General features: G+C 38.8%; 1 protein-coding gene across 3 annotated transcripts in view; it reads right to left on the bottom strand.

Annotated features, from left to right (window-relative positions):
- LOC128986471 (uncharacterized) overlaps nt 1-26,505 on the bottom strand; it is a 210,040-nt gene that overhangs the window by 104,730 nt on the left and 78,805 nt on the right. For 2 of the 3 annotated variants that reach the window (XM_054406860.1, XM_054406861.1), the window contains exons 3-4: nt 9,804-9,955; nt 1,065-1,111 (exon numbers count right to left, since the gene is read on the bottom strand). In XM_054406860.1, the coding sequence (XP_054262835.1) occupies nt 1,065-1,111; nt 9,804-9,955 (199 nt within the window). Of the gene's footprint in view, nt 1-1,064; nt 1,112-9,803; nt 9,956-10,136; nt 10,215-26,505 lie in introns of those variants that run through there. The other variant, XM_054406863.1, reaches the window with a different exon arrangement.

Here is a 26,505-nt window from a genome sequence, read left to right as displayed (position 1 = left end):
TTCGGAAATTACACAAAAAACCTTTTGAAACGAATTTAAAAGTTAAGATATGCCTGGAATGGAACGAAACTAAAAGTTGGTGAAAATAAAACGGAAAGTAGATAAAAATAGGTCTAATAACACATAAAACATATATTTACACTTAAAGTATTGTCAATTCACAAGACGATAAATACATACAAAATATGTTAATGGTGATGATTCTAGTTTTCGATCGAAATCGATAATAACTTACCATATTTTATATGTATTTATCGTCATGTTAATTAACAGTATAAGTGTAAATTTATTTTAAGTGTAATAAGAAACATTTTTGTTTGCTTTCCGTAAAATTAACAACACGTACAACGCTGATCAAGAAGTTATTAAAAAATATAGCCAAAGCTGATCATGGACTTCACCAATATTATTTAACTACTTGGTTGTATTGCACTGTGCAGATGAAAAGATCGCGTAAATGTTTCGCTGTATAACTTGATTTTGAACTTTTAGGTAATATTTTGATTAATACCTAGTTAGTACCTAACTAAGCTTTTCTCATTCAACCTTCATGAACTAATTAATATCACTTGATAAAGTGTAAATGTTCTGATATTGAAACTGTTGTTCAAGGTTGTTTAATCAGTTAATATTAAGGCAGTAAACTTGAATACCGAGATAAAGACTGTTATCTCAACAAAACCCACTTACTATTGACTCCATAAACAGTTGAAGAGGACTGCGATTTATACTGATTGAATATTTCCATCAAGTACAGTAAAATAAATGATAATTCTTCGTTTGCATATTGGCTGACCAAAAACGTAGATTCAACTTAGTTATATATCGATGCTTAAATGGCATTTTTAGAACACTCTTCTCTAATGAGTAACATTCTACTTATAATGTGTAAATCTTATATTCAATTATTATTATAATTTCTTCGGAGGTTGCGTTTAAGACATCATCATCGATAAAGGCATCGAAATATACTTTGCATGCAATAATAAAACCTCGTTAAAGTTACAACTGGAACGATTCTATAATACGAGTAATAATTTCCTTGTAATGAGGAATGTACTTACTCTTTAAAGGCTCTTTACTTCTTCTCTTGGGCGAACCGTTGGCGTCCCTGAAACAAAATTCTGGGCTAAGTCCAAAGATCACTTATGCTTTTATTAGCTTTCTAAAGTAGCTTAAACTGTATTATAACAATCCAACATTGTTATAAATGAAATTGAAATACATATACAAATCAAGTTACATGCAGTAAAGACAGATAACCCAAAAGTTAGAAGAATTAAAAAAACAACCGAGTTTCGCGTCGTTAATTAACTTTTTATGAATTTGTATGTATAAAAAAAAATATATTTATTGCAAACAGCCGTTGGAATGGAACAATTTAGATGGACCTTATGGTCTACTTTTGTAATAAATATTTGTATCATATTGATTCCTACCATCATACATACAGTAAAAAAGTGCGATTTCACAACCCAGCAATAAATGGCACCACGAATATTGATTGTTATTTGCGAGAAAATACATCTAATTGCTTAATGGAGTGACAATATACGAAATATATAGTGCTTTATTTAACAGACATATAATAGGGGTATAATTTCCACATCATGACAGTTGTCAAACATTTTTTTTCTAGTTAAATTAGTACCGTATCAGTAGTGTAAGAGAAAAAGTGCAACGTATTGTTAATTTACCTAATGATATATCAGATGAGTATCTACGCACGCTGTCAGACTGCGTGGCTGCGTGTGAATGTGCGTATTGCGTGTAGTACAGTACAGTACCAGTACAGTATCAGTATGCCTACTGGCTAGTGTTGTATCGGAGGCGTGTACGTCGCCAGTTCCTGTATATTGTCACCCTCACAACGTTCCCACGGCACGCCCAATGTTCACGCTTCTCGCCATTTTCCGATCATTTGTAAGTGTAAACAAACAACAAACAATGCCCTACATTTTAACCCGGTGATTTCACCAATATATCCTTACTAGCCTAGCCAGTTGTGGTTTAATATAACGGTCTCTAGGAAAATAATGGTTATGAAATCCATACACAATTTTACTCACTAATAACTACTGGTACAGATAACTTTAGCGTAACTAACATAACATACATAACTGCGCACATAACTTTAGTAACACAGAAAATAGGAGGAACACACTTTAAACCACAAATGCAAATTGTGAACAAAATTATGTAAACAAAGAAAACCCAATTTATTAACAGACGTTTCATATGTCCAGATGATGCCTACCAGCAAACCCAGATGGTTTCACCCAAGATGTTTGGAGTAAAAGTATTACTTTATAGTAAGTTACTTTTACTCCACAAATCTTGGGTTTCACCTAACTTTTTCAAAAAATGAAAAGTCAGTTTGCCAATCTACACACCTAGATTAGTCTAAGTTTCACCCGCCGCCGGCTGTTACCGCGTAAACACGGTCCTACAAAAAATAGCCTCGTGGCAGTATTAAAGTGTTTATTGAGTTGAAATGGATTGTGAAATATTCAAAAAGATCCAAACTATGCACTGGCTGAACTAAAACTTCGTATTTGTTTCTTTAAGTATTTACAAAATCATTTTGAAAATCCGTAAATTTGTCTTTTTCACATGTGATTTTTAACTTCTAAATAATAGTTCAAAATTAATTTCCCCCTTCTATTACAAGCTCTGATATGAGAACAAAAAGCACACCATCATTGGAAACTAATTAGTTTAAGAATGTCGAGAGCTTGTACAATAGAGGCATGTTCAATCCCGATCTTTATTTTAATCCATGATCCGCCATCTTGAATTGAAATTCAGCCTGCCGGGTAAAACCCACTTAATGCCACAAATCTTAAAAAACTGTAGCTTTGATAATTGTTTGCTAATTTACATGGATTCCATTGCAATATAATATAAAATCGGTGCAGTAAAACTGTAGATTAAGTATTACAAAGATTTTTAAAACTGAATTATTATAAAGTAGATTAACTGATTTACAATCCAAAGTCAATTGACAAAATTGATCATTTTCGTTACATCCATTTGTACTTTGTTTTTAAAAAATATGATTTTATACAATCGCAAGATACGAAATTTGCACCAAACACCAACAATGGTGATTTGCAGGCTTGGCAAAGACGACAGTTGAAAGTAATAAATTGAAGAAACTACATTATTCAACAGCTGATCCACTAAGGTTAAAAGTAGTGATTTTTCAACTGTCACTACTTGGGGTTTATTGAATGACTTTTATCACAGAAAATAGATCATTTATATATTTTTTACCATTTATTTTTTGGTGGTCTATTGTCTGTGCTTTTAGGTTGTTAGGCTTGAAACAACCTTAAGCCTGCAAACCCAGAATTTGTGCGAAATGCCTTTAGTTAGTTTCAACAAGTGCCTGTTTTGTGAAAAATGACTTTCATTGACCAATGTTTCGCATGTTCTCCAACTTTAAATCTGACGCCAAAGCTGCAAAACTATTATATTATAAAAATATTATATGTGAAATAATAACTAATTGAGCATTAAGTGAGATAGTACTTTTACTATAGAGGATTTAAATATATTATACATTACACAAATGAACTGAGCACAGGGTGTTACTTTTTGCAACGTATTGTGACGTTCTTTATGTTGTATTTAAATTAAGATAAGTAATCAAGAGCATTATGGGAAATTTAGTCACATAATAAATAAAGAGAGACAGAGCTCTTAAATTAAATCACATTTTAACAAGCAGTCAGATTTATATGTATGACTGAAAATACAAATGTTAAGGGTTATTTTCCTGTTATGATTCAAAATTTATATGTACTAGGTAGCGTTCGCAGAGGCATCCACAAAATTGAGCGGAGTCATCAAGGGTTCATATTATATTGTTTTTGTCTTACTGCAGTAAAAACAGTATTTTTTCATGCATGCGCTGCGGGTCTAAAGTAGCATTTTTAATATTTAGGGAGTAAAAATCGTTTTTAGCCTCTATGGAGTAAAAATCAGCTGTTGTCAACTCAGTTGTAAATTTCGATTGTAAACTATTGCATGTATCGAAAATATGTATCAATTTGTGCTTCATAATCATTTTTAACATATTACAGTCTACAGTCTCTTCCCGTAGCATTTTAGCATTGCAGATACATTAATCCATTCCCAAACTCAACACTGCTCACATTTACTACGTCCTTCACCACACCCTACGTCGTGGACCTGTTTCCCTCTCTTCCCATAGGATTTTAGGATTGCAGATACATTAATGTAATTGCCAAAGACAGTTCCCACACTCTGCGCTGTTAGCCTTACTACTTCCTTCACCATTTTCTACGTCATTGGCCTGTTTCCTTCCTTTCTCATAGCATTTAAGTATTACAAATTCACTTATCCATCTGCTCAAACGGTTCCCCCACTCTGCACTGCCAGCCTTTACTACTTCCTTCACCACTTACGTCGTGGACCTGTATTCATCGCTTTCCATAGCATTTTAGTATTTTAGATACGTTAATCTAATTGCAACAAACATCCCCACTGTCCGTACTGCTGGACTTTACTACTTCTTTCACAATTTCCTATGTCTTGGGCATGCTTCCATCCCTTCTCATAGCATTTCAGCATTGCAGATACATTAAAACTGCTACAAACGGTTTCCAGTTCCCACACTCCACACTGCTCACCTTACTACTTCTTTCACCTGTTCCTACGTCGCGGATCTGTTTCCCTCTCTTCCCATAGCATTTTAAGATTGCAGATACCTGAATCTAATCGTCATAAACAGATCCCACACTCCGGACAGCTCGCCTTTACTACTTCCTTCGCCACTTCCCACATCGCGGACCTGTTTTCCTCCCTTCCCATAGCATTTTAGGATTGCAGATACCCTTATCTTATCGTCATAAACAGTTCCCACACTCCGGACAGCTCGCTTTGACTACTTCCTTCACCACTTCCTACGTCACGGGCCTGTTTCCCTCCCTATCCCATAGCATTTTTGATTGCCCATACCCTTATCTAATCGTCATAATAGTTCCAACACTCCGGACAGCTCGCCTTGACTACTTCCTTCACCACTTCCTACGTCGCGGACCTATTTTCCTCCCTTCCCATAGCATTTTAGGATTGCAGATACCCTTATCTTATCGTCATAAACAGTTCCCACACTCCGGACAGCTCGCTTTGACTACTTCCTTCACCACTTCCTACGTCACGGGCCTGTTTCCCTCCCTATCCCATAGCATTTTTGATTGCCCATACCCTTATCTAATCGTCATAATAGTTCCAACACTCCGGACAGCTCGCCTTGACTACTTCCTTCACCACTTCCTACGTCGCGGACCTGTTTCCCTCCCTTCCCATTGCACTTAAAGATTGCAGATACCTTAATCTAATCGTCATAAACAGTTCCCGCACTCCGGACTACTCGCTTTGACTACTTCCTTCACCACTTCCTACGTCGCGGACCTGTTTTCCTCCCTTCCCATAGCATTTTAGGATTGCAGATACCCTAATCTAATCGTCATAAACAGTTTCCACACTCCAGACTGTTCACCTTTACTACTTCCTTAACCTCTTCATACGTCACGAACCTCAAGCTAGTGTCGTCATTTGATTATAGTACCTGGGGACCGAGCTTTGCTCGGGAAAAATCATTAGTTCACTCTGAAAGCACCGTAGTATTGGAGATACATAAATCCACACATCTACATCCTACACAATTTCCTACGTCATGGACCTGTTTCCCTCCATTCCATTGCATTTAAAGATTGCAGATACCTTAATCTAATCGTCATAAACAGTTCCCACACTCCGGACTACTCGCCTTGACTACTTCCTTCACCACTGCCTACGTCGCGGACCTGTTTCCCTCCCTTCCCATAGCATTTTAGGATTGCAAATACCTTTATCTAATCGTCATAAACAGTTCCCACACTCCGGACAGCTCACCTTGACTACTTCCTTCATCACTTCCTACGTCACGGACCTGTTTTCCTCCCTTCCCGTAGCATTTTAGGTTTGCTGATACCTTAATCTAATTGTCATAAACATTTCCAACACTCCGGACAACTCGCCTAGACTACTTCCTTCACCACTTCCTACGTCGCGGACCTATTTTCCTCCCTTTCCATAGCATTTTAGGATTGCAAATACCTTAATCTAATCATCATAAACAGTTCCCACGCTCCAGACAGCTCGCCTTGACTACTTCCTTCACCACTTCTTACGTCACGGACCTGTTTCCCTCCCTTCCCATAGCATTTTAGGATTGCCCATACCCTTATCTAATCGCCATAAACAGTTCCCTCACTCCTGACAGCTCGCCTTGACTACTTCCTTCACCACTTCTTACGTCGCGGACCTCTTTCCCTCCCTCTCCATAGCATTTTAGGATTGCCCATACCCTTATCTTATCGTCATAAACAGTTCCCACACTCCGGACAGCTCGCTTTGACTACTTCCTTCACCACTTCCTACGTCACGGGCCTGTTTCCCTCCCTTTCCCATAGCATTTTTGATTGCCCATACCCTTATCTAATCGTCATAATAGTTCCAACACTCCGGACTGCTCGCATTTACTACTTCCTTCATATCACTTCCTACGTCACGGACCTGTTTCCCTCTATTCCCATAGCATTTTATGATTGCCTTTACTACTTCCTTCACTACTTCCTACGTCACGGACCTGTTTCCTTCCCTTCCCATAGCATTTTAGGATTGCAGATACCTTAATGTATTCGTCATAAACAGATCCTAGACTTCGCACTGCTATATCGAGTAATCTTAAGTATAATCTTTGCTCAATATTAACAAGTGATGTTTTTCCTTTTGTACTGTATTTGTAATTTCCTAGTATACTGTGGGTAGTTGGCTTATTATGAACACATGCTAAAACTTCAAATCTTTTGTTTACTTTTTACTTGTTATTTAATTCAGCCAACATGGTTACCTAGCAACCCATACGACTAATGTTAAGAAAATGTGATTTTCAGTTTCATTTTTCTCCGGATTCCTGAGAGACTTTTTTAACGCCATATAGATGTTGGCACTCACCGATATGGTCTTTATCACCATGCAAAATTTTAAAACGATTGATTCAGCCGTCTAGGAGGAGTTTGCGTATTACGAAATGCATAAAAGTCGACGTATAAGAGCTTCGCTCGCTCCGCTCAATGACTGAAAATGCAAATGTTAAGGGCTATTTTCCTGTTATGATTCAAACTAAAGATAACCAAAGAAAAACAATCAACAAAGATTGTAATTGTTATGCAGTTTATTAATTGTCATTAACACTCGTTAAACACATCAGCGGGTTTTAGAACTCGTAAACTCGTAAAGATAAAAATGACAATGTGCAATGTGTAAATGTTAGCCAATATTCATCAATTTAAAATGATAATGACATATTCGTAAAAAAACTGATTAGTTAGATCGTTGAGCTAAAGACTATACAAGTTATTATGGTAGGAAATACTTGTGTTTATTTATTCTATGACACAAACAATACTCGATGTTAACCACGCTGCGATCTGTGAGGAAACTCTGGAACTACCTCAGTCGTCGAGCACTGCTGCCATCTGCCGGTACAATCGCCAATTATAGGGCAAAGTTGTACTGTATTTTCATGCATAACATTATTCCTTCTGTGCGGATTTTAAATAATAATTGTACTCGTCTCAATGGATTTTTTTAAAAGGAATTAATGCCTAGATATTTGTCTTTAAAATAACTGAAATGATGAGTAATTTTTACCGTAATCCATTGCTCCTTTGCCCTTTGCTGCTCGATTGCTATCCATTAGTATACGTTACGAAATAATAAAATGTATTTTAGTTAAAAATGTATACCAACGCAGCGGAGTTATTATGTCACAAAAAATAATAAAGTAGGAAACGAGTTTTAATTGGACTGACAAAGCTAAAAAACCAACTACTATAATTGTCTGTTTTAGCGAATTTCCCATATAGGGAATAAGCTATTACCGTAGGTCTCATGGTAAGACCTAGACCCGGGACCGATTTACTTTTTCGTTTTGAGGTCCCCAGAGGGCAAAAACACCATCCGTTCAAATTCATATATATATATATATATATATATATATATATATTTATATATATATATATATATATATTTATATATGTGTCCGTTAGCGCGATAACTCGAGCAAAATTGATCCGATTTTGATGAAATTTGGTACAAACGTGTAAACCTACGTTTATTCGAACGAGTTCGCGAACCAGCATAATCGGACCATGGGATCAGGGGTTTATGGGGGGTTTTATGGGGTAAAAATGGGTTTTCCTCATTTTTGACCCTAAAAACTTTAAATTTCTAAATTTCTCTCTAGACTATTTTGAAGAGCTTTAAAAAACAAATAATTTAGTATATTGAAGTGTTTTTGAATGTTCATTGACTACGGAGAAAATTAAAAAAATTTTAAATTTAAAATTCCCATGTTATTCTTATGGAGAATAAATAAACTGTTCTAGTTTGCTTGTTTATGGATATATTTTAATCAAATTTGGCAATTTGGTTTATTTCATACTAAGCTATCAATATTTCAATTGAAAAAAAACACACCTCAACATCTTCCCCGTAGCAGCAAACCTAACTACTCACTAAAATTAATGTTATTTAAATAGGAAATAAATCTGAAAATTTATAGGGAATATTTTAGTAGAAATCAAGCCGGGTAAATGGAAATTCGCTTAGTATGCAGGTTTGCTGCGACGGGGGTTTTGTATATACTTAGTTAATTAGTTATAGAGATCAAGCAAGGATACAAGAAACAGTCCGTTTTTGTTACTTTGAGAAATATTAAAGCGTTGTATATGGTTTTAACTTATGCTTAACGACACTGTAGGAATTGTTTTGCCTCTTATTCGATATTAGATTAATTATCAACGTCTTCAACTAATTAGTTTAAAGTTTAATACGAGTATTTAAATCACATTGGCTTAAGATTGAATACTCGTCGGCCCTACTGAGTCATTCTAAAAGTTAGGCAAAATTCTCCAAAACATTTTAGCGAAGGCTGGGATGATATAGCTCCGAATGGGCGTCTGCAGGATTTCCTGAGCGCTTCTAGAGCTCTGAGCCTTCGATAAAATTTTAATAAATTGATCAGTCAAAGCCGTGACAACTTTGTCGACCCCTGGATTTTTCTCGGCTCCTTCTGAGCACTCCGGGGAAGAAATTCGAGTGTGGCCGGTTCAAGGGGTGGGCCTAGCCTGACTTAGGTGAATACTAGTTTATTCCCCCCCTAGAAATTAGCGTCACAGCTTAATGCTTGAATACATGTAGAGGGTTTAAAATAAATAAATTTCGAAACTAATTATTACAAGAATCAGATAAATATGTGTATAAAATTATCACCTATCTGGCTGTAAGGATCCTAATATTTTACCTAGGAAAGCCACCAGGTTCTAATAATTATGAACCGAATAATGCATTATGTATCTTGCTAATCAATTCGATTTGTAACGCCATAATTTGGTAAATGTTTAAACATCAACTAAGTTGAAAACAACTACATTTTAACGTTCAACCCGACCTCATCAAACCAAATAGACTTCATTATCTGTTACTTTCAAGGTCCAATACTTTTTTATGTCCTTCCTTTGCATTGTAAGCAATAGGCCTTATCCCGGAACAGTTTTACATATCAGGTTAGGCCTAGAGAGGGTCACAGAATTATGAAATAGTCAAAGCTATCGGTCATTGCCGGGGATCAACTTGGGCCCCGTAGGGATCAGCTCCCTAAGGCCCGATAGTAACCTATACCATAGTACTATAGTATTGTAGTATTGTAGTACTGTAGTACTCACTGGTTAAGCCCCAGCCTCAGCGTGTCCTCCACACTCCTCAGCAACGCATGGCTCTCCCCATTAGTGAGGCTCTTGGTCTGTTGTCCGTTGATGGAAGTGATGACGTCACCCTCTCTTATACCCCTCTGAGCCGCCTTGCTGCCGGGGTTCACCTGGAACAGAACATACAAAACGTCATTAACGCCTCAGGAACTTAGTAAACAACATGCCAATATCAATTATAAAAACACTTACAGAGTCATCCATCACTAAACTAGTAGGCTACCGGTACTTAATGTTTTTAAATAGACTACTAAGAATAAGTGGAAACAAATAAATAACTTTATTAATTACCGTTGGGAATATTTTGTTCAAGTGGCCACTCCGGAATTTCAACATGATTCTTGAATGTGTAGTTGATCTTACTATAGAGATGTCAAGGGTAAACACCACTGAATGTCAATAACTAAGTAAGGATGTTAAATCATGTAAACATCTCCGTTAATCATATAAAGTGAAATTTACAGAGAAACCCCGCCATTAATAGTAAGCTACAACTTGAAAAATACTGTAAACGCAAATTTAAATCACAAAAACAAACATATATTGACACGTTAGAGGTGAACTTGAACATGACGACCGAGCGAGTGTGGAAAGGAAACTAGCGTTGTGAAGCAAGAAGACGCTACAAGGAATCCTAAGTGGGACATATTGTCATGCAGGAGGGATACCATCGGAGGGTTGGGCGACCAGGAATGTGAACGGAGACGATGACGTAGTGCACTCAGCAACAGTGACGTCAGCACGTCAGCTGCAGATGCAATCAGTCAGCACCGAGGACAAATACAAGGACATGAGTACAGTCTGTCTTAAGGAGGCACCCAGCTCGGAGAGGCTAGCCCTCCCGGATTTGTTAGAAACACTTATTTCAAACAATTTAATAATCGAAGATTTTTCCAGTATGTTTCCAGAGCACGACAACTTTTAAGAAAATCTTTAATAATGCAACTTAATAATGGGATGGCCACTTACCACTTAAGTTCAGTGCCACTTATAGACATGACGTAGTAGACATATAGGCAGTCAGTAATTCTGATGATTAATATAATGTATTGGGGTCTATAATTAAAATTGTTATTTTTTCAACCACCTAAGGTATTAAATATTTTGATGTTATTGAACATAGTTAAATGACAAATCATGATCCTCTCAGACCAACAACAGGCAGTTTGGTGAAAATTGACAATTGATGCAACATCTTTACCCCATCATCGTGTTTTAACGATAAAAAGATCTAAACTATGTTATGGTAATGTACACCATTTCTTATGACATTCGTATTTCATTTTAGTAAGTCATTAGTTTATTAATTAAACGTCCTGAGGATTGGTAAATCAAAATACTAAGACTCCAGAAATGAAACTCTTATATAAAAAGCACGAGAGCAAACGTGACGATTTGGTGCGAGATGGCCGGGTCTGTTGTTGGCATTTGTTACGGAGTTGGTCCGTCACGGTGTTACGATATAACGGTCAGCTGATCAACAATGGCATGAATAATACAGCTGACCATCCTATCCCACCTCTGCCTCATAACATCTCGTCTCATGGCGTGGCGAGGTGCCGTTCTGTCAGTGTCATAGACAGGAGCCAAACTAAGATGGACATGACCAAAAGCCAGACTGAGAGGTAGGCATTTCGGCAGTCATTTATACAGCAGTTCATGATCAAAGAAAACCCAGGATGAAAAGAAAATATCAGATGAGCCCCATTAATTGTAATCTATAACCGGATACATGGATTTTGTGGTTTGTTAATTAAGTTGCTTGGTTGCTTGACACCTGTATATTACGTTATAGGCGTGTTGGTGCAAAGCTGGACCATACTTTACACGTAGCTTGTTTGTTGTTAATAATACGTAATCAACCTGTAAATTATATGTAATGTGTACTCGTATATTATATAAACATTGTGGATGAAATAATGGAACTTTTAATAACATTGTAAGCAAACCCAAGGTACATAATGCAATGAAATGCTACTGTAATGTCTATGGTATGTAATGTCTGTAATGTAATGTCTATGGTAAACACAGACACTGATAAAGAAATGATAGGAAAGATAGTACCAGGGAAACTACCGATTAGGTAACGTGGCGCGTGACAAAATACCTTGACAGCTAACGAGGCACAGATTACGACGACGGCCTGGCTAGCATGTGACAGTGACAGTGACAGTGACAGTGAGGGCGAGGTAGTATAACTGCAGCTATGAGGCTCTGGTCCGCGCTAAGGTCCGTATCTGTGGAGCCAATGCTGCTCATGTACTACGCCGCGGCGTCCATCACTTCCTTCGCCAGCTACAACCTACTGCTGCAGAAGATATGTAGTCCTGACCATCCTGACCAGGACGCCGTGTGCGACGAGGAGGAGGCGCAGAAAGTCATCACATCCATCAAAACCTGGATGGACACGGCGGAACACGGTATCCCGGTGTTCTTCATACTCTTCGCAGGCGCTTGGAGCGACTCCCACGGAAAACGAAGAAAACCCCTGATGCTATTACCAGTCATGGGAGAAATAATTACGTTGTTCCTCCTCACTTCGAGCGTCTTCTTCTGGAGGTGGTCACCCCAGTTTACAGCTTTTCTTCAAGCAATATTTAGAGGCATGACTGGAGGACGAGCATGTTTTTCTTTCGGCGCGGTAACTTATATATCGGATAACACGTTTCCTGCTCAAAGGACGTTTCGTTTGGCGATAATAACGGCTTTAATTTTCATCGCATCGCCTGTAGGAAATGCTGTGGCAGGATACTTGAGGGCCGATATGGGGTTTTACGTTGTGTTCAACTTGTGTTTGGTCTTAAACTTGCTCGCTTTACTGTCAGGACTCATTCTGCTAAAGCGCTACAGTGACGAAGTGCCGGTGGAGAAAGCGTGCGGATACATGGATGTAATGCAGATCTGTAGAACACTATGCAAAGGAAGAACCGGATACAGGAAAACCACACTCTTCCTCATGATGGTGGTATCTCCTATCTTCGGAGGCTGCTTGATCGGGGAATACTCGGTCCTCTACTTGTACGCCAGGTACAAGTTCCACTGGGGAGAGACTTACTACGGGTTCTACTCAGCCTTCAGGATGTCCATCACCTTCCTCGGGACGTTAGTGTCTGTGTGGTTGCTGTCCCGTGTGCTGCACGTTTCTGACATGGCCATAGGCTTGTTGGCCTCAACCATGCAAGTTATTGCTGCTCTCGGCAACGCTCTCACCACACAGCCCTGGCAGATGTTCCTCTATCCTTGTCTTGATATCATGCACGGCGCCATATACACCGTAGGGCACTCTATCGTCTCCAAGGTAGGCCCACTCGTATTTTTCTGTAAGATTTTCAACGTGTGTATCAAAGCACATCATTGGAATTATATTGCACATCCAGTGAAATAAACATCCCCGGAAAAGACAAATTTATGTAAAACCGAGACATCTTAAATGCTAGTTTTCCTATGTTGCAGTGAAAACAGTGTTTTAAATCTATTTTGGGGTTTCAAGGGTGTAAAACATTAAAATCTCTTGCTTTCTTAAAGCGAAATCCAATCACTGGCAGATTGGCCTTTAATGTGAAATGTGAAAGAAGGGCCTGCCGTATCAAGTACTACCCATGGTACTGACAAGACCATGGGTATGCCTACTGTACTGTATCCCACTGTAAGCCTGTATCGTATTTGAGGTTTCATGACCCTTATGTGCTAGTGCAGGTACTGAGTGTACTGAGCACCGTGGATTCACTGATCCTCTTTTATCGTATTTGATGTTTCAGGTAGTGGAACCACACGAGCTAGGACAGGTACTGAGTGTACTGAGCACCGTGGATTCACTGATCCTCTTTTATCGTATTTGATGTTTATGGTAGTGGAGCCACACGAGCTAGGACAGGTACTGAGTGTACTAAGCGCAGTGGATTCACTGGTACTCTTTTATCGTATTTGATGTTTCAGGTAGTGGAACCACGAGAGCTAGGATAGGTACTAAATGTATTAGGCACCGTGGATTCACTGATCCCCTTTTATCGTATTTGATGTTTCAGGTAGTGGAGCCACACGAGCTAGGATAGGTACTGAGTGTACTGAGCACCGTGGATTCACTAATCCTCTTTTATCGTATTTGATGTTTCAGGTAGTCGAACCACACGAGCTAGGATAGGTACTTACTGAGTCTACTGTGCACCGTGGATTCACTGATCCTCTTTTATCGTATTTGATGTTTCAGGTAGTGGAGCCACACGAGCTAGGATAGGTACTGAGTGTACTGAGCACCGTGGATTTACTAATCCTCTTTTATCGTATTTGATGTTTCAGGTAGTCGAACCACACAAGCTAGGATAGGTACTTACTGAGTCTACTGTGCACCGTGGATTCACTGATCCTCTTTTATCGTATTTGATGTTTCGGGTAGTGGAGCCACACGAGCTAGGATAGGTACTCAGTGTACTAAGCACCGTAGATTCACTGATCCTCTTTTATCGTATTTGATGTTTCAGGTAGTGGAACCACACGAGCTAGGATAGGTACTGAGTGTACTGAGCACCGTGGATTCACTGATCCTCTTTTATCGTATTTGATGTTTCAGGTAGTGGAACCACACGAGCTAGGATATGTACTGAGTGTACTGAGCACCTTGGATTCACTGATCCTCTTTTATCGTATTTGATGTTTCAGGTAGTGGAACCACACGAGCTAGGACAGGTACAGTGGAACCTTGATAAGAAGACCCTCGATAACAAGTCGCCCTTGATAACAAGTGTCGTTTTCAAACCCCCTTAAAACTATTTACCCCTAATCACATGTTATTACAAACCTCGATAAGAAGTCAACCTTGATAACAAGTCTTATTTTACAATCCCCATGAGAGTCTTGTTATCAAGGTTCTACTGTACTGAGATTGTACTGAGCACCGTGGATTCACTGATCCTCTTTTATCGTATTTGATGTTTCAGGTAGTGGAACCACACGAGCTAGGACAGGTACTGAGTGTACTGAGCACCGTGGATTCACTGATCCTCTTTTATCGTATTTGATGTTTCAGGTAGTGGAACCACACGAGCTAGGACAGGTACTGAGTGTACTGAGCACCGTGGATTCACTGATCCTCTTTTATCGTATTTGATGTTTCAGGTAGTGGAACCACACGAGCTAGGACAGGTACTTAGTGTACTGAGCACCGTGGATTCACTGATCCTCTTTTATCGTATTTGATGTTTCAGGTAGTGGAACCACACGAGCTAGGACAGGTACTGAGTGTACTGAGCACCGTGGATTCACTGATCCTCTTTTATCGTATTTGATGTTTCAGGTAGTGGAACCACACGAGCTAGGACAGGTACTGAGTGTACTGAGCACCGTGGATTCACTGATCCTTTTTTATCGTATTTGATGTTTCAGGTAGTGGAACCACACGAGCTAGGACAGGTACTGAGTGTACTGAGCACCGTGGATTCACTGATCCTCTTTTATCGTATTTGATGTTTCAGGTAGTGGAACCACACGAGCTAGGACAGGTACTGAGGGTACTGAGCACCGTGGATTCACTGATCCTCTTTTATCGTATTTGATGTTTCAGGTAGTGGAACCACACGAGCTAGGATAGGTACTGAGTGTACTGAGCACCGTGGATTCACTGATCCTCTTTTATCGTATTTGATGTTTCAGGTAGTGGAACCACACGAGCTAGGACAGGTACTGAGTGTACTGAGCACCGTGGATTCACTGATCCTCTTTTATCGTATTTGATGTTTCAGGTAGTGGAACCACACGAGCTAGGACAGGTACTTAGTGTACTGAGCACCGTGGATTCACTGATCCTCTTTTATCGTATTTGATGTTTCAGGTAGTGGAACCACACGAGCTAGGACAGGTACTGAGTGTACTGAGCACCGTGGATTCACTGATCCTCTTTTATCGTATTTGATGTTTCAGGTAGTGGAACCACACGAGCTAGGACAGGTACTGAGTGTACTGAGCACCGTGGATTCACTGATCCTTTTTTTATCGTATTTGATGTTTCAGGTAGTGGAACCACACGAGCTAGGACAGGTACTGAGTGTACTGAGCACCGTGGATTCACTGATCCTCTTTTATCGTATTTGATGTTTCAGGTAGTGGAACCACACGAGCTAGGACAGGTACTTAGTGTACTGAGCGCCGTGGATTCACTGATCCTCTTTTATCGTATTTGATGTTTCAGGTAGTGGAACCACACGAGCTAGGACAGGTACTTAGTGTACTGAGCACCGTGGATTCACTGATCCCCTTCATTGTGTTTCCCTTGTACAACCAGACGTACAACCACACGTTCCAGAGCAATCCTGGGGCATTTTTCTTCATTAGTGCCGCCCTCGCCTCTATTACCTGGCTCTTGTTCCTCATCGCTGTCCTGCTCAGTCACTTAGAGCGGACCCGGGTACACGCCGTAGTTAGCTGACATATGTACGTCATTTATGTCTAATAATTTATCTGTGATATTTAAATTTAATGTTTCTTAGTTTCTGTTATTATTTACCTTCACACAGAAAAACTCATGGTAAAATATGGCGAGTTTTAAGAGATAATTAACTTTATATAATATTATTAACGTTTTGATGATGAAGGTTGTACCAATGGCTTTTAGAGAATGAAGTATAAATTCCATCAAGATAGATAGCCGTAGCCAATCTATTTAAGTCAATTTGAAATAACCATTCAGAGAGTGTGCCAATATTTAAATGTAAATTTTGTACTTTATTTACTATTTCTGACGTGATGGTTATGATATATACCGTGGAGGCCCAGTTTATAAACTTTCAGTCTTTAGCTGTGTCTTAAGCCCATCAACTGTAGGTACTCTTATCATCATGTAAAAAAGTGTCTTAGTTAGTTAAAACTGTCTCCCACATTAGGGATTGCCCTCCAAAAACTATACAGGGTGTTTCCAAATTGTCAGGACATATTTTTTGGACTTGTTCCTTGGGCTAAGAAAAACATAAAATGCCATATAAGTATGGGTCTAAAATGCCTAGATTTCTGTTCGTCAGTCTGCTCATAATTTTAAGATTTATCTTATATCTTGGGCATGTTTTTAGATAGAAATTTAAAAAATTGTATAAATGTGTATTTTAGTAGGCACGAAGAGCTTACAAAGTTTCGATTCAATATCGCAAGCCGTTTCATTATGGCGGCTATTTAAAATCTTTAATGCCAAATTTCATGAAAACTGTACATACATTAAGGAAATTGTTCTGCAGATAAAGAAGATAGAGAATTTAAATCCAAATAAAATAAGACATGACAAACAACCGAGTAATCAGTTTTTTTTATACATTCGGTTACGCAATGTAGGACTTCCATATTGTTTATTATTTGTTGTTTTACAGAGCACTATGAAAGTCCTATAAAATTGTTTAACTGAATGTAGGGAAAAACTGATAACTCGGTTTTTTGTCACCCGATTTCAACAAACAAGGTCTCATTTTATTTGGATTTGAATTTTCTATCTTTTTGATCCGAAGAAAAATATTCTTAATATTTACGGTTTTCATTAAAAATGGCATTAAAGATTTTAAATGGCCGCCATATTAAAACGGCTCCAGATATTGGAACGAAACTTTGTACGCTATTTCTACCCATTTTAATAGGTAGAAATAGCTTACAAAGTTTCGTACACATTTATACCAATTGAAATTTCTATCTTTAAAAATGCCCAAGATATAAAAATATTCCTGAAAATCACAAACAGACTGACAAACAGAAATCGAGGCATTTTAGACCCATACTTATATGGAATTTCAGGTTTGTCTTAGCCCAAGGATCAAGTCCACAAAATATGTCCAGACAATTTGGAAACACTCTGTATATAATCATTAATAGGCATAAGGCTGATGTGGGAATAAACCATCTATAACATATTTAATCAACGTGGCAGTTTAATGAGATTTAAAGGACAGAACATAAACTAAGGTAGGCGCAGGAGGGAGGGTGTCGGCGGCAATTGTCCACTAACCAGCCGTGTCATTAAACGAGACTATTATAATACCTCCTGGTGGTGGCAGTGAGAGCGGAGATATGACGCAACCAAGGCCGATCAGCTGATTGTAAGTATTTGGAGGTAAAGACAAACTTGTAGTCTAATTGGTGGATGCCCGAGTTGTTGTAGAGTACGTGAAGGAACGCCGCTGAGAGGTTAGCGGAGTCGGTAGCTACATAATGACTGATGGTCGGCCCATGGGTCAATTTCCTGTCAGGAATTTCATCAATCACATTAGCCTTCAGGTGGTTCACCACAACTCTTTATTTTGAATTTAATCAATATCGTGCGTGTAACCGTGGCTTTTCGTGTATACTGTATTAGCAACAGTTGTATGCTGCAAATTTCGAAATACAGTATTATTAGTTTAATCAAAAGCGCGTGATAACAATTTCTTCTCTAAACCTAAGTAATGTTCACCAATCAAGGAACATTTTTGACCCTTTTGAAAATAAGAACCCTTTTTCAAATTCTTTCTGCAATTATATGAAGACATTTCATCTCATTGAATTAAAACATTTAGTCGATGTCAAACGACTTGACACTTTGGTAGCCTAATCTCATCCACATATATCACTGTTTTAGCTTGCACCTAAAACTATACGATACGGTCTTATCCTTGGATGTGTTCTTTAAATTATTTTTACTATATAAAAGAATGATTTATATACACATTTTTTTATGCATGTCATTGATTACCTTGTTGTGAAATAAAACAAACTGGGTCAGTTAAAGTACTGGTATTGAACCTACTAACTGCCTTAGTTTTAGTACTCGTAGTATCCTCTACAAATCAAGTAATTATGTTTATAGTTTAACAGCAAAAAAATAGATAAAACAATTGTTATGATTCTCTTATCAAGTATAAAATCAAAAGGTTGTCTCAATTCCCTTAAAATTGTGTACGGCAGTGTACAATTTTACTACAGTATATCATTTCGGTAGTGTTCTCTTTGGGAATGTACGACTTACGACTAACACAATAATACATTCGAGTGCAATTAAATTGTGTAGTACGAAATAAACTGGTTTAAAAGCGGAAAAGAAGCTATTTTAAACGTTTTTTAAAGGTCCAACGTCGTTCGTCAGTTTAAGCAGGAATCCAAGGAATTGACTTTAAACCGTCCTTCCCCAGCCGGCAGAATGTGCAGGAAAGAAAAATGCGAAGCGCTGAAGGGCGACCATTAGGATTAGCATTGAATCCGCCGTAGATTAGCTGACACAATGGCTGATGGCTGATGGTGACCACCCGTAGATATACGATGTGACCTAGCGACATTCGTGGAGCCCAGCTTCCTTTCAGAGGCTCCAGCGGTAACTCACTAGCGGTGGGTGAGAAATTGTAAGTGAGAGTAATAGCTTGCGAAGATTAGTGATCTTTTCTAGAGACGTGTTTCTCATAAAATTACATATTGTTCTGTAAGTTAGTTTTAAGACATTTTTGAGAGTAACTCTGAACTAATGTAGATTGTTTCGTGCACATAATGTTAATAAAGTATCATGTGAGACGATAAATAGTATTATGTGTTCTTGTCGGAATTGTTAATCGATGATAATCAACACATACATTTTTTTACTATTTTTTAAAAGACGTTGGCGACCTCTCATTAATCTTGCATTTTCTCAACCACATAGACTAACTGCCCGTGCGTGGAACGTATCCAGCAAAGCAAGGGGTGAGCCGGCACAGTACGAAGGTGAACTGTACTGATAAAATGTTTGCGGCAGTGACCAGGACTATATGACTTAATTGATCAGTATAACCTGTTTGTGGAATATGGGATTGTCATACATTTTCATTCTTGTAATTTTTAGTAAATAAGAATCAGTACTATGCAAAACTATTAAGTAGCTACACAGACGTATATCTAACACTTTCAGCCAAGTGAAGAAAAGAGTAAATAAACTGTATCAGGAAACTGACACGCTCTTTCTCCAGCTTGTCCAACGCCTATAATGGGCAAGCGGTGGGAGTAGCTATGATATTTAGTGGGTTAAATCACCAAAAATTTAAATAACTGTTGTACTGGCATTTTTATGGCATTGTGGGAGGTACCGTTTGTTTTGTTCCAAGTTAATTGGACTATAATATACATGCTCGAGATAGTTTTTAAGTTCGAGAAGAAGTCGAGAACTTAAAACGATCGAGAGCTGCAAAACTATTTTTGGTCCGTGGTACGAACACTAATTTTCACCACACTACTACTATTCACAATAATAATTAATGCACACTGATAGTCAACGCAACTTTAAGGTTATGTGAAGAAGTAATTTCAGGAATCCGGGGGAGTAAGTAATTGTACTGTAACTACACATGCCATATTTCAATAGTGTTATGACATAGTTCGCACGCCTTACAACTAATATCTTATCACATGAAGGATACTCCGTAGTCAGCAAGAACAGCAACACACCGTAACACCAGACACTAGACTGTATAGACTGACCGTCACCGCCACCGCCCCCTAGCTGTGCTGTGCTGATAACATATCATCTCAGGGGAGTGGAGGCTATACTGTACAGTGTACAGGCCACACTTAAACAAATAATTCATTTAGTGAGTGTTATACAAGTGAGGGATGTTGAATATGTAAACTACGCTGAATGTTTTAAAAGCAGTCGTGCACTTTTCAGACTTTAAAAAGTTGGAAAGAAGTTAAAATGGAATGATTGCAGCATTGAAAATAGTAAACACTGCTATTAAATTTCACGGTTCGGAAATATAAGCGAGAAAGTATAATCTAAATCGGTTGATTTCTACCATCCCTAACTGTAATTGTAATAGTTTGTAATTAATAGATTTATCCGGCTGGAAAAAATACGAATTGTCTAAAAGATAGAACAAATGTAAAGAGTACAAAAGTTAAAAAAAATCACACAACATAAAGATATCACAATAAAGAGTGTCTCATATGGGGCTGTGGAATGTAGAGGATAGTGATGGTGACGTCGTGGTGGCGTGGCCTCGTGGAGCAGACACGCGGACAAAAACTACCACTTACAATGTCCACTAAAAACCGGCCCATAAAATAAAGCGAGGAAATCCACAGTAAATCACCTACAAAAACACCGCATGAAGTGACACTGTGGGAACCGTGGACGCTGCAGTCACGGAAACAGGATCATCGTTCTGGCATATCTCCTGACTTTCCCAGTGATGCGGGTATGATAGTTCGGTCACAGACGAAGAAGCAATAGAAAACACGTCAAAAGTGAGATTAGACTCCAAAAATTATTGACAGAAAATCATGAAAAGAATACAGTTTTTTTTTTTACAAATTTATTAAATCATTTAGGATGGTCTTCAAAAATGTCAAATTAAACCAGAGCTTATTTTTTGGTATTGTTTATTTTTGTCATCGGTTTGCATTTGCCATTGGCGCATCTGGAAATAAATGAGCTGTAAAACTTTCAACACGAGCAGCTTTACTGTACTTAGTATTTAATGATCAAAGCGCGTTATAATTGTGATAAGACTCATACAAACGTGATGAAGAACTACACTGGTTATCGATCGACTAAGTATTAAATAGAGGGGAATTTTCAATACATTTTTGCATAGAAACAGCAGCTGCTGCGGTTAAATAAATACTTTTGTCTATTGAGATTTCTAAAAGCATTTTAAAGAACAGAGTAACATAAAACCGTCAAAGCAAAAGGGAGAGCTTAAGGTTAAGGTAATTATCCCTTATCTTTTGGGGGAAGTGCAAATGAGGGGAGTGGCATTAAGCTAATCTATTGTTGAGTTTGTAACAGAGAACTTTCCACATCCCTGTCCTTGTCGCTGTTCTCGTTTCCTATATGAACTCCGTCCTAAATGAATTAATTATAAGATTAGATATGTTTTCTCTCACAACTAGTTAAAGTATTGTATTCGATAGCCTATATATGCTTAATGCATAAAATATCACATTTGTCTGATTTATCGAGACGATGCTGAGCCTAAAATTAGTTGCATAGTTAAACTAACATCAGTTAATATAACTTAATTTAATTCTAATTAATTTAGTTCTAACACCTTGCCTAACACATAAGATACCAAAAGTGCCACTATCAAAATTGAGCAATACCACTATTTAACATTCTCACACCCTTTATCATATTTTTATATTCCTTATTTCATCGACTTTCATCACTCCCGCCTACTACTGATTTCTCATTATTCTCTACCACTTCCTTCTCTAACTTCTTCGCCATCTCCAACTCTATTTTTTCTCCTTCTACTACATTTCTAAATTTTCCCCACTTCCACCGTCTAGAATCGTCACCACAGAGAGTCCGTGGTTGTTATTGTACCTCCATATCTTATATCTATTTATCTACCACTACAATCTTCTCCTTTTCTACAAAACTACTTCTAAACCACCTTCATCACCTCCAACTCCACAGAAACTCCGAAATTCATATATCCTCCGTTTCTACCAACACCTCTCCTCCTACTATTTCTTCGCCATCTCCAACTCTACCTTACCACCTTCAAAGTCACTAATCGTAACAAACTCCTCCAATTTCCAAAATACCTCCACCTCTCGTCCTTCTCTTTCCACCCCCATGACTAGCAGCCTCCCTGTAGCCCGAGTGACCGCGGTCCGCTCCAGAGTTCAGCACGCCGGTCACGCTCCGTCATTTAAAATTATAATGGTGCCGCACGCCATAACAATGCCGTTTTGGCACTTGTAACTTGACAGCAGATAGACTGTGGCTGCAGCAGGGCTAAGGTTCGTCGTCCGGGACTCACAGTGGAATAATACATGTTTCTAGTTGTATTATACAAAAATTGTATAAGAATATTTCGTGTACAATTAAATATTAGTTTACATCATCATGAAAACCTTGAAATAAATGTAGGTACATAAAACTGCAGAAAATTATCTTTAAGTGAATTTAAATAAATAATTATTATAAACAATGGCCAGCCTTAAATAGCTAGGATGCAAACGAACATAATTATGTTGGTTATGGTCCAGGTGATGTTTAAAGTACGCTAAAAATCACAATGATCGCCAAACTTAAATAGTAACTAAGACGTTTCAAATAAACACCTTTTATAGAATCTCTAGCTGATGACATAATTAATCATAAAAAACACTGACTTACCAGATGTTCAGCGAAACCATTGATGGGCATGTTTCCTCTCGGTTTGTCTAGAAGATTAGCAGAAATGCCATTGCCAGTTGTCCTAATTCTTATTTGGTCATTGGTGCCATTGACAGTTGGGTTTCCTCTTAGATCGTCTAGAAGACATGAAGAGGTGCCATTGACTAACTTTTCTCTTATTTTCTCTGGAAGATGGGGATGGTTGACATTGAAAGTTGTGTTTTCTCTTATTTGGTCTGAAATATAGGAAGAGGTGCTATTGGCAGTGGTCTTTCCTCTATGACCATCTATATGATAGCCAGGTGCACCTTTGACGGTTGTCTTGCCGTTCAGAAAATTTCCCTGACTGTTCAAGGTGCCGTCGGAGGCACCAACGGCATTCATGCAGTTTGTCCAAGTGCTGGAGGTGCCATTGGATGTTGTCTTAGGGTCAGTGGCTCCGTAGGCTGTCGCCTTTACGTTCATACAGATTGTCCGAGAGCTGGAGGTGCCATTGGATGTAATCTGATGGTCAGTGCCCCCGTTGACGGTTGTCTTTACGTTCATACAGTTTGTCTGAGTGCTGAAGGTGCCAATGTATGTAGTTTGATGGTCAGTGGCTCCATTGACGGTTGTCTTTCCGTTCATGTAGTTTGGCTGAGTGCTGGAGGTGCCATTGGATGTTGTCTGATGCTCACCGGCTCCGTTGATGGTTGTCTTGCCATTCATACAGTTTGTCCGAGTGCTGAAGGTACCATTGGAAGTTGTTTGATAGTCAGTGGCTCCGTTGATGGTTGTCTTGCCATTCATACAGTTTGTCCGAGTGCTGAAGGTGCCATTGGAAGTTGTTTGATGGTCAGTGGCTCCGTTGATGGTTGTTTTACCGTTCATATAGTTTGTCTGAGTGCTGGAGGTGCCATTAGAAGTTGTTTGATGGTCAGTGGCTCCGTTGACGGTTGTCTTGCCATTCATACAGTTTGTCCGAGTGCTGAAGGTGCCATTGGATGTTGTTTGATGGTCAGTGGCTCCGTTGATGGTTGTCTTGCCATTCATACAGTTTGTCCGAGTGCTGAAGGTACCATTGGATGTTGTTTGATGGTCAGTGGCTCCGTTGATGGTTGTTTTACCGTTCATATAGTTTGTCTGAGTGCTGGAGGTGCCATTAGAAGTTGTTTGATGGTCAGTGGCTCCGTTGACGGTTGTCTTGCCATTCATACAGTTTGTCCGAGTGCTGAAGGTGCCATTGGATGTAGTCTGATGGTCAGTGGCTCCGTTGACGGTTGTCTTGCTATTTATAGAGTTTGTCCGAGTGCTGAAGGTGCCATTGGATGTAGTCTGATGGTCAGTGGCTCCGTTGACGGTTGTCTTGCTATTTATAGAGTTTGTCCGAGTGCTGAAGGTGCCATTGGATGTAGTCTGATGGTCAATGGCTCCGTTGACGGTTGTCTTGCTATTTATAGAGTTTGTCCGAGTGCTGAAGGTGCCGTTGGATGTAGTCTGATGGTCAATGGCTCCGTTGACGGTTGTCTTGCTATTTATAGAGTTTGTCCGAGTGCTGAAGGTGCCATTGGATGTAGTCTGATGGTCAGTGGCTCCGTTGACGGATGTCTTGCCTCGCAGGTCGTCCACTAGTAATTGACGGAACCTGCGTGCTGAGTAGTGCAGATGCACGTGAGCGTCGGAGATGTTCAGCACCCGCACCATGGTGAGCTATAGCACCTGATATTATCACACTACTCCTCCGCTCCGATCACGCTAATGATACCGGTTATACAATACGTTCGTGGAGATCGCCCGCGATGCTGTCTCTGGATACCGCACGCGGCGGTCGTGAGGCGCTCTTAACTCTTCATTTCTCCACAATTGCTTTTTAGGATCACGGCGTAACAATAGAGGTTCTACTATTGTTCTAAATCTCATTTATGCACTGCAATGTGCAATGAGGTAATCGAAGTCATAATACCTTCATGAACCTTCTATCAACAATTTTACTATGATAATCTAAAATTTAAAAGAATTCAAAATATTTTAAAACAATTGAAAAAGTTATTAATTAAATCTTAACGATAGTTTAACCTATGCAACTTAGAAAAAAACTTGAATAAAGCCTAAATCATGTAATTCACAAATTTTGTGAACAGCCTTTAGATAATCAGACCGAAGAATATATAATTGCTAAATGATGAAAATCGTGATAAAAATTTTCAATTTCATCACTAAAATAAAAGATATAAAAATTCTCATATATGACTAATTTATCCGAATGCAGTCATTTTGAGCATAATAAAAAGGAAAATTTAACGTATCTTAGGTTTCACAACAAACACAAGCTCACAAGCAACCATACATCAACTAAAGAATGAAATTAAACGAGAAAGTGGTCCCGAATCCTCACGAGTAATCAAGGGGACACTCCACGGTGTTACGTACACATACACACGAACAATCGCACACACGCACTACCAAGGACCAAGGACCGTGCAGCAAGGAGCGCGCACTGAGCGGCGAGGAGAGCGACTGACCAGAAAGTCCTTGGAGCTGCAGGACCCAGGCCGCAGGATCACTGGCCCCACCAGCGGAGACCTGCAGGGAGGCTGTATTGTCACCCTCCTGTTGTGTCCAAACTTTATTGATTGCCTTTATCTAAATAGCACCCCAGTAGGTCTTAGAGTTTTTGGAGATCGGTTTCCGGTGTTTATTGTTGGCACCTTTCTTTTCTTTTAGGGAATTGAATGCTTTTGCGATACTAGACTTTAAATGTATTTAACCATTTTATTGCTCTTAGTGGTTTATTAAAACTTATTGTTCAACGGATGGTGAACTATTTCTTAATTCGATATTACTAAGAACCAGGAGAAAATGACCAAGCGTCAACAAATAGTATTTAGCGTGGAAATTGGCTTATTTTATTTTGTACCCTGCAGCATAACAGTTTTAAATATCCAGAACGTGTATTTATATCAGCAGAACACACTCTTACAGGGACATAGACACAGCCTTTCAGCCTTTCAGCCTTTTTTTTTTTTATGAACGATTCTTAGCTGAAGTTGTCACTTTTATATTACGATATTACGAAATATCTTATTATAAGGTTAGGTTAGGTTAATGGTAAATTTGAGAATTCAATTTCATTCAATGGCATATTTTGAAACGCGTAATTTAAAATATACACACATGAGTTGAACAGAACATTGCCACTCGTAGCTGGAATCACTTTGTTTTATGGTCAATGACAGTCGAGGTGTCAGACCGCAGCCAATGGGTGATGGAGAGTGACGACGAGACGGGTACTGCCACCAACTACTGTGGTGACACTCCCGGCACATCGGAACTGGGGAAATCTATACATGGCCAACTCTATATATATGTTATATGGCGATTTAAAGATCGCGCGAGATGAAGACGCTTTCCTGATACAGTGCTGACATAATTTGGCAGCAGAGAAGGAGTATAGTTCAGCCTAGGTGAGATCTGCATTGTCACTTCAGCCAATGGAAAGTTATTAGAAACTAGTGGCCTGTAGGGGCCATAGCCCCTAATTTAGACTACAATAAAAAAAACGTATATAAAAAGACAAATATTCCAAAA

This window comes from Macrosteles quadrilineatus, unplaced genomic scaffold (assembly GCF_028750875.1).
Source record: "Macrosteles quadrilineatus isolate MER2022 unplaced genomic scaffold, UCM_ALF_1.0 Scaffold_2__2_contigs__length_208266976, whole genome shotgun sequence".
In the NCBI taxonomy this organism is placed as follows: Eukaryota; Metazoa; Arthropoda; class Insecta; order Hemiptera; family Cicadellidae; genus Macrosteles; species Macrosteles quadrilineatus.
This window is presented reverse-complemented; position numbering and strand designations above follow the sequence as displayed.